Here is a 13,431-nt window from a genome sequence, read left to right on the forward strand (position 1 = left end):
GTTTTAAGTGAGATCACATATGTGCTTGTGTCTTGACATTGCAGCCACCACTGTGAAGGATTTGCTCATTTTATTAGTGTTTCATGTATATTTTCATTAATTATTACAAGCGATATATAGTTAGTATATGATATATAGTTTACAGTGCTGTGATGGAGCTAAACACAAACAATGTGGCGCATTTTAACAGATAAATGTGAAAAGAACAGACACAGAGTCCAGGTTTAGACTTTTAATTAAAGTCTTCATTTACAGTGAAGGAGTTTTCCCTCTTTGCGTAGCGCTTCTAAAACAAAACAAAAAAAAGTGCCTTTCCAAAAATATTATATAAAATTTTGTATTTATAATATTATAAGCAATAATGCTAGGCCTCTGAAAATATTCCAGGAATACAAATACAAGACAATCTGTTTTAATTGTGTGTAACTTGGTAAGAGTACAGCTAATGACTGTACACAGCTGCATGCAAAAGTTTGAGCACCCCGGGTCAAGTTTCATGCTTTTGTTGCTTTTTTTGAAAAATAAGTTAACACGCCCTCTAACGTTTCTCTGCTGTTTTAAGCGCACAGTCTCTATGTTTTAAGTTATATTCAGCGAATAAACAGCAGCTGTCCGTTCCCTGTGGACGTGTGTTCTCTGTGCGGGGTGTTGTATTCAGAGCACATGTAACTTGACCAGAGGTGCCTGAACGCCTGCAGGCGGCTGTGATAGTAACTGTTATACATAGTCAGCGGGTTGTAACCTGGCAACGCCGCTCGATCGATCTCTGATCAGCTCGAGCTGTGATCTGATCTCTGATCTGATCGAGCTCTGAATTTTGCGCGTTCCCAAGGCAACCGATCAGACTCGAGCGCCTGCGAGTTGCTCGCTGCTGATTGGATGCCGGCGTGTGCGCGAGTTCACAGCGTGCGCGCGCGGGCAGCTCATTCGCCCAGATCAACAACACGCTGAAGTTCGGCGGCCGTTGCGTGTTCGCCGTTTCACCGGCTGACAGGAGAAAAACACTTGGTTGGTTTTTTGGCGAAAGGAGCGAGTTTTCCCGAACCCTCAGGCAGCCTCCGTGTTCCTGTGAGTATGTGCTTGACACACATTGGCCGTTTAAAGAGTTGTGGTGAGTGTTAGACTCGTAAACATAAACGAAGCTGAAGTCAGCTTATAAATTTCCCATTCCACCTTAAATGATGCAGTAGTTCCATTCTGGCACACCCGGCTGCTCTCAGAATGCAACTGCTGGGCCGTTTAAGGTGGAACGGGAAACTGCTAACGAAGCTGACGCATGGGAAGCCAACTTCAGCCTCGTTATACATGAAAGCCTGGAGTAGCATATGAGTGTGTATTAAGCTTGTTTCACGGTTATTTCCAACATACTGATGTCAAATTACAATATCACACGCTTTCCCGTCTACACGACGAACACAACGCTGCAGTGCTAGCTGTTTATTTGCTGAAATAAAATTGTTTTATTTCATAACTTATTACTGTACAACTATACATTGGAATAGGGCAATACTAGTGTATGTTGTGTATATGTGTATAATCAGAGTCAGTGTGTGTGTATGTGTGTGTGTATATATATATATATATATATATATATATATATGTATATATATATATATATATATATATATATATATATATATATATATGTATTTAAATTCTATAAGGGGGCTACACACCTAAGATTTTCACTCACTTTCCACCTGTGTAAATGTGTTGTGATAATAAACGTGATTTGATTATTTGTGCTGTGGTGAAGGATGTTCACTCCTTATAGAAGTTCTGTTCATTCTGTGGTCTCTTTTAGCTGTTGCCAAACAAAGCTAACCTGGATCCACTCACCTGGCCAGAATGCATATGAACAGCCTGCTGAACCGATGGAGTAAGTAACAGGGTTTTCTTACTGTCTTCTGTACAATATTTCTATGGAGAAAAAGAATGGCTGCTATCCTCATGTATACCCGCATGGCACTTATCTTTTGTGAGTTATCTCAATATAAGGGATAAGGGTTGGTATGATCCCCTTAGTCTCTATTAATCAGCTTTCTCTTGTCTCAGATGGAGATAGATATGTGTTATCTAATGGCATCAGTTAAAATTAGGTTCTCCAAGTCGGTCCAAGTGTCATATGGACTGCAGTGCGGCACAGGCTTGAGTCTGCGTAGCTCTGGCTGAATTCTATAATGTTGATGGTATGGAACCCCTTGAGAGAGACTCTCTTGCGTTTGAAGGTGGCTCTGTTTTGAGGCAAGTGTAGGCTTGAAGATGTTATTGAAGGTGAAAAATGTAAAGCGGACTAAAATTGATGTGTTAAGTTTCTTTATATATATAGCACCTTTCATACACCGTGGTCATTCAGAGAGCTTCAGCGTGCTCAAGATAATTCTGATTAAAATTCTAAAAAGTTGTAAGAGCATAAAAATGAAAACTATTAGTAGATTTAAAAGAGAAGAACTAAACATTAAATAAAAAATTGAATGAAGATGATATGCCATTGCAGAAGAGAAGGGCAGCGTTGCTAACAGTGTTTCAGACTGAGCTGAAAGCCTCAAACATGAACATTTTCAGGCTGGATCTAAAAGTGTCTGGTGTCAGGGCTGTTTTAATGCTTTCTGACAACTTGTTCCTTTTAAGAGCAGCACAGTAGCTAAACGCTGCTTCTCCATGTGTGTTTTTTTTTAGTTTGGGTTTGGTGGCTTTGCTGTGCCAGTCTTAAACAGGGGATTAGATCAGAATGTAGAAGGCTTTTCTAAGAAAATAATACTCCCTTGTAAGACACGTACATCTTCTCCATTAATGAGTTCAAGACATTCCACTTCCCAGAGTATACAGTTTGTCTGGGACGTGTTCCCCCCGAGCCCAGGAACACAGTGTATACAGACAGAGCCGAGAGCAGAGTATAGACAGCATGTGTTGGAAACACTGGCCATAAATCAGTTATTTATATCTGAATATATAACAGACTGCTGGGACTCTAGCACTGCCACTTTAGCATTATTATAGTCATGCAGTACTCTGTTGTATCAGTCTCCTTCACATATGAGAGTAAGATATCTATAATGGTAATGCCGATGGTTGTTTTTTCCATATTATTATATTTAAGGTGGTCTCTGTTGATTATATTAGTAATAGAGTAAGATACCAATTATGTTGCTGATTTAAAAATTATTAGACTGATAACAAACCATGCATAACCTTTTAAAGATTACAGAATGCTTTCTGACAACAAGGTAAAGCCAGCCTGCATTTATTTCATTTCCCATCAAGGCGGCTGTTAAGTACAAGATATTCATTTTTCAGATGTTTCTGAAGAGATTGGATATTCACCCAACATAATGGAGGTGAAAGTTAACGGAAGATGAGTGGGAAAAAAAACAGGAGTTTCCAAAAATGGAGTTCAAAAAGAAATGAAACAAATCCAGAGAAAATGGGACTCTCTAACCATGCAAGACTTGCTAGATCCCCGAAACTGTCACCATCAGATAAACAGCACTTAAAGCTTTCATTTTTCAGATAGAGAAAATCAAGCTGCACTCTCCACAATCCACAGGTGTTTCTGTCCGTCCTTCCACTGTGAGAAGACAACTCAACACTCTGAGTCTGAAATGATGCCTAGCTGCCAAGAAGCTGTTACTGAGAAAAGGAAGTAGATGTAAAAGAAGAACATCTGCAAATCCAACAAAGAAGCTTCTGGTCGTCTCAGAACGTTGGACTGACCACCACAGAGTCCAGACCTCAACATCACTATGTGTTGGAATTACTTGCATTGTGAGAAGCAGAAAATACAACCAACTTCTAAGACCGAACTTTGGAGGCATGGAAAAATGTAGCGGCAGGTTTCTTTGAAAAAGTGAAAGCAAGCATCCTGAAAAGAGTGGAAGCTCTAATAAAGGCAGCGAGTGGACACACGAAATGCTGAAATGATGATATTTTGGTTTTTTTTTATATATTTTTTTTTTTGCATTTTTTCCTGGAGCTGAAAACGAATAACTTGTACTTAATGGCTGGGAAATTAAATAAATGAAGGGCATGTGTACAGAACTGCACATATAGAGGCACTGTTTGGATAAATGCACATAAATGGGTGTGTCTGTCAGGCTCTGTTTCTTAAGAGAGACCAGTAGGAGAATTTGAAATATGCGTCAACATGCACATTGCCACAGTCGTGGGCTGGAGGTTAGGGATCCAGCCTCATGACTGGAAGGTCGCCGGTTCGATCCCCAGAGCCGACAGCACATGACTGAGGTGTCCTTGAGCAAGACAGCTAACCCCCAACTGCTCCCTGGGTGCTGCGGATTGGGCTGCCCACCGCTCCGGGCAAGTGTGCTCATTGCCCCATACTCACTAGTATGTATGTGGTGTTTCACTTCACGGATGGGTTAAATGCGGAGTTGAAATTTCCCCATTGTGGGACTAATAAGGGTCACTTAATCTTAATGATCAATGATTGATTAATTGAGAGGGAAAATTATAATTGATAGCTTTTCAAAAGGTGATCTAGTTTAATCAAGTAATCACAACAGCGCTAATAACATTAGATTTGGAGTGTGGCTCCTGTCTGCATTGGAAACAGTGACTGTTTTAGTCCATCCTGAGGCTTATTATTCAGTAACTGTAATGGAAAATTACAGCGCACATTAGCTGAGCTTTTCTTAAGTTATAGAAGTGAATTGGAACCCCAGACCTGCCGAGAGTTTCTGGCCATTTAAAGAGGAATTCGTCATATTTCTCAACATTTCTGTATAATCTAATCATTAAGAAAAATCCTTTTAAATAATTAAATCTAGGTATCTTGATGTGTGAAGCTCTGTTCTAGAGACGCTTACCAGAATTGTTCATAGTGGTGGTGATTTAGTTACACAGACGTGACAAAGTTGTTATATGAAATGGTTCTGAATACGCCGACTGATACCTGAGATATAACTTTACAGGTTTTGGGAATGTTTTGGCTTAAAAAAAATCAGTGGAATTTCCATTTAAGGGGTGTAGTTGGTTTCTAACCAGAACTTTTAGAAGCAGCGCTGTAATTGTAGATGGGTTTTGCTATTAGAAAGTGCTCAAAGCCAGCCTGTCAACTGCAGTGATTTCTGAGTCTTTAAGTGCTTTCTGTGCATTGATGGAGTCGTTAGATAATGATGACTCATTCGTAGGCTTGAGCCAAGTCTGCAGAGGCTTTTTTCCCTCCGTTCGGTACATCGTTTCTTTTAAATTCTATACAGTTCTGTGGAGGCCTTCATCTGGAATACAGTTTCATTAAAAATGTAGGATGTTTGTGAGAAGTCAACAATGTATTATAATTTTGAGTGTACTTTTCTTAAGGAAATTGAAATGTCCTCTATTCAAAACCCACAACAACAGTTTGTATATAAACATACAGCAAAAAAACAAGATGTTTAATGACATTCTGGAAGCAGTTTATATGACATAGGAAGCATCCTGGTTGTCATAACAGCTTGAGCTGATGATGATGGGTGACATCCGAATGAAACACTGATGGTTATCACAGTTTTGGCTGAACATGGTGTCACAGTTGTGATCCTGTTGGCGGAGTTTGTGAATTTGTTTATTCCAGCAGCTGTTTACCGTCCACTGTGTAGATGAAGCTGAATGAAAGTGCAGAGGTCATCTCTGTAGCTCTGTGCAAAAAGCAAGACAAAAGAGAACAAGGGCTGTAATTCATTAGGAGCTTAGAGCTGTGAGTGTGCAAGCTGTGGCACAGCACACCGGTGGCACGCAAACCCCTAATGAACCCTGCCCACAGCTAATCTCTGTTTGCATGACATAATCAGGATAGTGCTCTCCCATGTGGAAATATTAAACATGTTGTGAGAGAGCAGTCATATAGAAACGGGTACAGCGTGTGATGCATGGGCCGTGACATCATTCCACGTGTTGATTGGAAATCTGAACCCGTCCGGAAGTCCGGAAAAACATTAAGACATTCCGGTCAGGTGTCTGTCCTTGGTCAGCTTCTGATTTTCCATCATCAGAAAGAGGATCCCAGTAGTTAAAGGAGTGGTTTGGAAAAAAAGATCTAATTTACATAGTTTTGCCCTCAGTCAGTCAGCCAAGACTTGCTTTGCATCCAAACGTTGCTTGCTTAGTTTAGAGGTATTGCAAGTAATGCAAGAAATAGATCATTCTGGTTACATTGGCTTCTGCTGCTTTTTAGCTACATTAGCATCATAGCGCCACTGCATATGTAATGAAGCAGACTTCAAACACCAAATATGTTTGGGCTAATTGGTTACATTTAAGCTCAGGAGGCAATTTTGTAAATTTACTGTTCCACTGAGCTACTTCTTTAAGGATAAATTATGGCTATAATCGCAATTTTTTGCTCAGTGTTGAAATCACAATTATGCAGCCTATAGGAACACATACTTTCATCATTTTAAGGCCCTTTCTTATTGTACTTTATACATACATGCTTTTAAATGTATACATATTTGAATCAGAATAAAACTGATCCTTATTCACTTTATTTGTCAGAGCTGAATATAAACAAAACTATTCTTAAAACAGGTAAATTCATTTGATACCAAATTAATACATCAGTATAGAAGCTTTTGCCTGTAGATATCTAGCATTAGCCAATTAGCAAAGAGGCCAAAAAAAAATCATGATCATGATTACAATACGCTTAATCACACAGGCCTCGTTTGCAGTGCTTTGCATGATGCTGCATTTCTTTTCCTGTTGTTCTTCCTCTCCTGTTGCTGTTTCATGTCCATCTCTTTTCTCTTTAAAAGCCCATTACCAGTAAGCAGAGACTCCTCTGGGAAGTCTAAATGGAAGCAAAAGCTTTTTGATGTATGTGTGTTGGCTTACGTCAGATTTCCCTAGTGCCTGGAATCTCACAGAAAGGTGTGGACTGAGTTTGAGAGGCAGATTTTTTCTGCACGTTCACCTGTGAGTGTGCGAGTATGTGTTAAAAACGCATGGCCTCTTTCCTGGGTACACAGAGGCTGACCTCAGTGACTACCGCATGTCAGCTTTTTCCGCTGTTTGCAGGAGCTCAGTTACCCACCTCCTGCTGGGTTTTTCTCCTCTTCTTGTTTTTGTCGAGAAACCGATCACTTGTAATTATTTGCATAAGACGTCAGTGGGTTGAAAGACAAACGCTGTTGGTGCCTTTGTTAGTAAAGAGTCCATTTCAGAGAAGAGCAACATCTATCTAAGTCAATCTGAGCATTTGAAAATGAAATGTTTACATTGTAAAGGACAACTGACATTTTCAAATGATAGAAACGATTTGCTGATGAACTTTTTCAGTAACTTATCCTACATACAAACTCTTCCTCTTTAAATTTCTCTTATATTCTCAGCAGCCTTGGCGTGTTGCAGTAGAACAAGGGAAACGGATAGAAAGAATGTCCATTCGCTTTTGACTAGTGATCTTTTTTTACTATTCTATGTAACTCTTCCTATTTTTATTATTTTAATGTTTTTAATTTCCTACTTGTGTTGTTTACGTGTGTGCTGATTTAATGTGCAGCACTTTGGTCAATGCAAGTTGTTTCAAGAGTGCTTTATAAATAATTATAAATAAATAATTAGATTAATAATTGATAAATAATTACAGTATGTAAATTATCTTGTGGCCTTTTTACTGTTTTTACTGTGCTCACATTTGATGATGGCGCAACAAAAGAATTTCTCTTGAAGTGCAATTGAACAATTTGTAGGTGTTATTGAAGTGTAGAATACATCAATCCTATAGGCATGATCTTTTAAGAGCTGTCAGTTAACCACCCTTGACCTGTCATTTGTTGGCTAGGTTTACATAAGGCAGTGTTTCCCAACCACCAGACTGTGTGGTTGAGAAATGTAATGTCTAAGGACAATCAGAAGAAATTTTGGGCTAAATGTTGGCAGGAATGTAGACGTCTTAGAGTGCGAACAAACACTGGGAAATTTTTAAACCTATACAGGTCTCATGAAGATGGAGCTCAAAGTAGGGGTTGATGATGCACTTCTCAATATTAGAGAAGTGCATCATCAATAGAGAACACATTACATGTGGTAAAAAATAAACATGTAGTCTTGTTTCGAGCAGCTGCAAACCCAGAACAATAAACACGATACTAATGTGCCAAACCCGTTATTTGTGGTATGCAGAGAGAAGCCCGTGAATGAGCTATGAAGCCATCTGAAGTAGTTTCAATCAAAACAACCTATGTCAGGTTTGTAAAACATTATATTAGCTCAGAGTCGCAGTTCTCAGGAGGCATGACTTTGATCACTATTAAGTTTGATCAATACTAACCCGCACTACCGTAACTTTCAGCTGTATGAGTTGTCTGAGAATTGATATAGAATATTGATATGAAGTTTCTCTACAATGTACTCCCCTCTCCCTCTGTCCACTCCCTCTGTGTGCTGCGAACATGCAAACCAGCGCAGCTGAAAGATAGCAAAGGGCCATGACCTAAAGGACAGAAGCATCTACAGTGACAGGAGGAAACTTAATAGTGCTCTGAAACAGAGTGGCCTAGGAGACACATGCGAGGCCGCTTTCATTAAGCTGAATAATTCATCACAAACCGAGGGCAAATTGACTTGCTTTTAATCCTGATGTTGTTTAGCAGTACACGTGCAGACTGTTTTGTGGAAAAGGGGTTGATGAATGTACCAGCTTCACCATTATTAAAATAATACTAATAATAATTGGTTGTTAGTTATATACACCTTTCATAGACCAAAGTTGCTTTACAGAGTAATTGTGACAGCAGATTGAAGTAGAAATAATATAGTGAACAAAGAAGGACATTAGTCAATTATTCATGTGAATGAAAGAATAATGTGGCCTGTAAATGTGAAGAACTATAACCATAAAATATGCCGTTTACCACGAGCTGAATTACCACCACACAAACAACAGGAAAGCACAGAAAAAGTGATATAATATTAACTATATAGATGAACATTAAAGCTCTTCAGGCTGCAGCATCATCAACCAGTTTTACCCTGCTAGTTTACTAGACGAGTGCTAGGTCAACAGGTTTCATATACTAACTATTTACAACATTTTAAGCTAATATAATAAAGTGTGTATGTAGTTGTCTGGCTAATGTATGTATAGCTACGACACTGTAAGCAAATTGCTGTTCTCTTCAGGTTGTTAACTCACTCTCAGTTGGATGCCACTTTGAAAATGTAAATGAAAAATCGTCAACTGAAATATTTGTTGCATTCGGATTTTTTGCATTATCAGTAATGTCAAATAATTGTTTCAGCCCTAAAAGACATAAAAGACATGCATGAACATGCAGTTGGATAAGAAAGACAGGAATGATATGATTGGACTGTAACAGGCAGGACACAGTCCTTTACATGAGTAAAATCTCTCTGTGTAACCTGCCTGGATCTGCGCCTTGCCCAGCATTAGTACTGGTCTGGTTTATTTTTTTTTGTTTACTGGGCCAAATGAAAGCATGCTTGTTTTAGACCCAATCCCTCTGTTCTGTAAGAGGATGAATGAGTGTTATGAAACTTGCTGTGGGAGGATACACTCTGATATACAGATCACACACACTGTAGCCTAAAGGCTGTGTGAAACACTAACCTGAGCAACCACATTCACTGTCTCCAACAGCGTGTGAGTAAGAAGACGCAAGCACTGGTTTCAGGTGTCTGTAGCAAAATGTTCTGAAAACAAAGATAGTGTCGCAACCATAACAATACTAAAGTCAGTGAAGCATGTTATAGTGTGTGTGTGTGTGTGTGTGTGTGTGTGTGTGCGCGTGTTTGTGTTTGTGTGGGCAGTTGTAAAAGAGTTGAATATGCACTGTAGAAAATCAGTTGGGCATGTTTTTATACAGTGCCCTGAGGTGTGCGTGCTGTGAACACCATTTTATCTGTTGTGTAGTTGGTTGAGCGAGCTATCAGATTTTAGCACGCTGATTTCCTTTAGATAGTCATGCTCCGTTATAGGTGTCAATGGTTAGTTAGGTGTTAAATCAGTTCATTTCAGTTCAAAAGCAGTTCTACACAAGTATGCTAAATCCCCATGTCTTCTTAAAGCAATATGATTGTTCAGGTTAACTCAATTACCCTCTTACATTAAATGTAGCCATCATCCGAGTCTTGTGAGCCGTCTGAAGTTTGCCTCTTTATATTGCACCAAAGCTTTGAGGCTAATATAGCATGCAAGCTGCACCAGTTACCTTTGTGCCGGCCTGAATCATCACACACTTTCCCTTAAACTGTGCTGAGTTGTTAAGTCATCTCAATAGCTAGGTTTTTCCCCAAGTCATTTTTGACTGTTTATTTTGGTCCATTCTTCATGAAATTTACACACAGTATAAAGAGCAACATGCATTTTCAAATTATGGCAAAAACTAAAAAATGCCACAAATGGAGATTCAAGGTTTTGTTCCAATAACAGTGATATGTGGTTTCTGACATTGTATAACTTAGTGTGAAATACTTTTTAATTTATTTTCAAAATACTTTTAAATTAAAATAACAATAAAGAATTTTAAATATAGTTGATTTACTATATTTTGTTGACACTTTATTTTGAGTTTGTAGATAAAACATACACTCTATAGACTCTCAGAAACATTTCAAAAACATATGAAGGTTAGGGATAGATTTTAGGATGAGGTTAAGGTTAGGGTTAGTATTAGGGCCAGGGTTAGGGTTAGGTTACGGGTAAGGTTAGGTTTTGCCTAATGGAAGAAACATATTAACTATACAAGAAATATTGTCAGTAGATGTATCAACAGCACATCTACAACATATTTACTTCAATTTATTCAGATGCTTCACTACTGCTACTTCACTGATGTGGTATTGATGTGTTACTGATCATCTGTTAAGAGTTTATTAATCATCTACAAAGGACCGCTTCAAATAAAGTGTTACCTATATTTTTACAGTTTACAGCTTGCTTGTGCTCTAACGTGCTCCCACAGCAACATAGCGTTCGGCAGTAAATGCTTGAAAATTTTGATGAATATTTTGGAAAATGCACAAATATATTCTACGTTTTTCTTGTACAGCATAAATCATTTTTACATTACAGTTTTAACCTAACATTTCTTTATCCCAGATTGTTTTTAACTTCGCTATGAATGGGTGGGGCTAACCTGTTTTAGGCCATATAGGTGGATGTATGTAAATGAGCTGATTCTTGTGATCGCAGATATAATGAATTCAAAACAGCATAGTTTCCATATATAACCAAATAGACTGGGAAAGAAATGCATGTATTGAAACTTGTTTGCGTATAACTTCAAACTCCTTAATTTAAAATAAGTGAGGAAAATAAATTTTTCCATGATATGGGCCCTTTAAGGAATACACTACATTAGTGCAAAGTTACCACAATACATTTATACAAATGGTATACTGTGTACATTTACAGTAAAAGAAAAAAGGTGCATGTGAATATTGGCTGAACGATCACTTTACTCACTTCAAATCCATAGAACTGTTGTTCAGAGATTCATTCTTTTTCATAAAACCAGAGATTCATTCTACTTTCATAAAACCAGAACTTACACATTAACATAGTAGTTACTAAATAATTCATATTAGTTATAGAGTAATAAGTCTTAAATGTGGTGAGACAGAAATTCAGAGATATATACTGGAGAAAAAAGGTATTTAAAGACAGCCCATCATTTCTTGCTTGTTCTGAGCTCATGCATGATTCAGAGTGCTGAGCTCATGCCGTTATGATAACTCTCTCTCCAAATCCCTCTTACTGTAACAGCTCTTCCACGATTAGCACTCCATCTCTGCATATGTGCATTAAGTTATCTAACCTGCCATCTAGGCGAAGCTCAGGCTTTCATTGTGAACAGCCTATTATTTTCCACATCTCTCCTGCCTCTGTTGCATCACCCAGTTTCGTAATCAGTGTCAGTCTTTTAAGCAAGGATTATGATTAATCAGGTTTTTTATTTTTTATTTTTAGCATCCAAATTTGGAACCACACATGACGAATAACACCAGGGCCAGTAACCACTCTGGGTGGGCCAGTAGCTGATTGGTTGTCTATTATGCCATGTTTTTCTAATTCATTTATTTGTACCAATCATTTGATTTTTTGTTCCTGATTCTTTCGTAATTGTTTATTTTTGCGTTGATCTCATTGTTGTTTGTCTCTGTTTATTTTTTATGTATGTCTGTGTGATTTGTTTGACTTGCTGTGGGTGAACTGCAGGCTAATGTGTTAGTGTGAAAATAGTGATGTGTAAATAGTCCAGCAGATAATGGGCATTGGTGATGCCTGCCCTGCTACAACGGGGTCATTATGGGCACCGCTGCCTGAGGGAGCCAGCAGGACTGTGAGTAAACAAGTTAAAGGGCAGTTAGGACAGCAGACTGCAGGCCACTGAGGGCATGAGCTCAGCTGTGACGTAGTTTATAATGATGCAGTGATGTAATCTACAGTTGACATGATAATCCATGATTCAATAAAATGTCCAAAACACACGAAACACATAGAGCTTGTGTTTGTGCAGTAAGTTGTGTTCATTTGTTAAGCATCGTGTAAAAGGGAACCAGGGGAGTAGACTAATCTGTTTTGCAGCACTTGGTGTTGCATTTGCATTGCACTTGGATTGTGTAGACACATTTGGCCCAAGAAAATCCATCTATCCATCCTCGGTCAGGGGGGCGGGGGGCGGGGGGGGTGTAGGGTGCTGGAGCCTATCCCAGCAGTCTTCGGGCGAAAGGCAGGATACACCCTGGACAGGTCGCCAGTCCATCGCAGGGCAGACAGACAGACACACCTAGGGGCAATTTAGCATGTCCAATTGGCCTGACTGGGGGAGGAAACCCACGCAGACATGGGGAGAACATGCAAACTCCACACAGAGAGGACCCCGGTCACCCGGCAGGGGAATCGAACCCAGGCCCTCCTTGCTGTGAGGCGACAGCGCTACCCACCGTGCCACCGTGCCCCCAAGAAAATCCGTTTATTGAAAAATTAAACTTAAGACAGGGAAAAATTCTGCTGTTCAATATATAGATTTTCTGCACATATTCTGACTGACTCTTGAGCCACAATGGACAATAATAGATGTGGATATGCACAGCAGGGCTTGACTGATATATCGGTTGGCCAATAATATAAACTGACAATATAGGGGAAATCCACAGATTTTTCAAAATTCCGACATAGTCCAGTCATTCAGATGTTAACTATATGTCTTCTAAGTTTTATATGTAATGTTAAAGGTAAAATAGTGGCGAATAGGAAAAAAGCTTTTGGGACTAATTTGCCTGACGACCGCTTTGCCATGAATGGATTTTTGAAAATCTGTTTTAGGTCACAACCACAACAAACATCAGAACCCATCCATCCATCCATCCATCCATTTTCCAAGCCGCTTCTCCGTCAGGGTCGCGGGGGGTGCTGGAGCCTATAATTGTAATTAAATGTCTCAGATATCAGGCAATGTGTCTGTAACCATT

General features: G+C 39.1%; 1 protein-coding gene across 1 annotated transcript in view; it reads left to right on the forward strand.

The window, feature by feature from the left end:
- Positions 1-782: 782 nt before the first annotated feature.
- zgc:113162 (uncharacterized protein LOC553743 homolog) overlaps positions 783-13,431 on the forward strand; it is a 36,033-nt gene continuing 23,384 nt past the window's right edge. Inside the window, exons 1-2 of the mRNA XM_017713472.2 lie at positions 783-1,068; positions 1,805-1,879. Of these exons, the coding sequence (XP_017568961.1) occupies positions 1,849-1,879 (31 nt within the window). The 5' untranslated portion in view covers positions 783-1,068; positions 1,805-1,848. The remainder of the gene's footprint in view (positions 1,069-1,804; positions 1,880-13,431) is intronic.

Source organism: Pygocentrus nattereri, chromosome 16, assembly GCF_015220715.1.
Source record: "Pygocentrus nattereri isolate fPygNat1 chromosome 16, fPygNat1.pri, whole genome shotgun sequence".
NCBI lineage: Eukaryota > Metazoa > Chordata > Actinopteri > Characiformes > Serrasalmidae > Pygocentrus > Pygocentrus nattereri.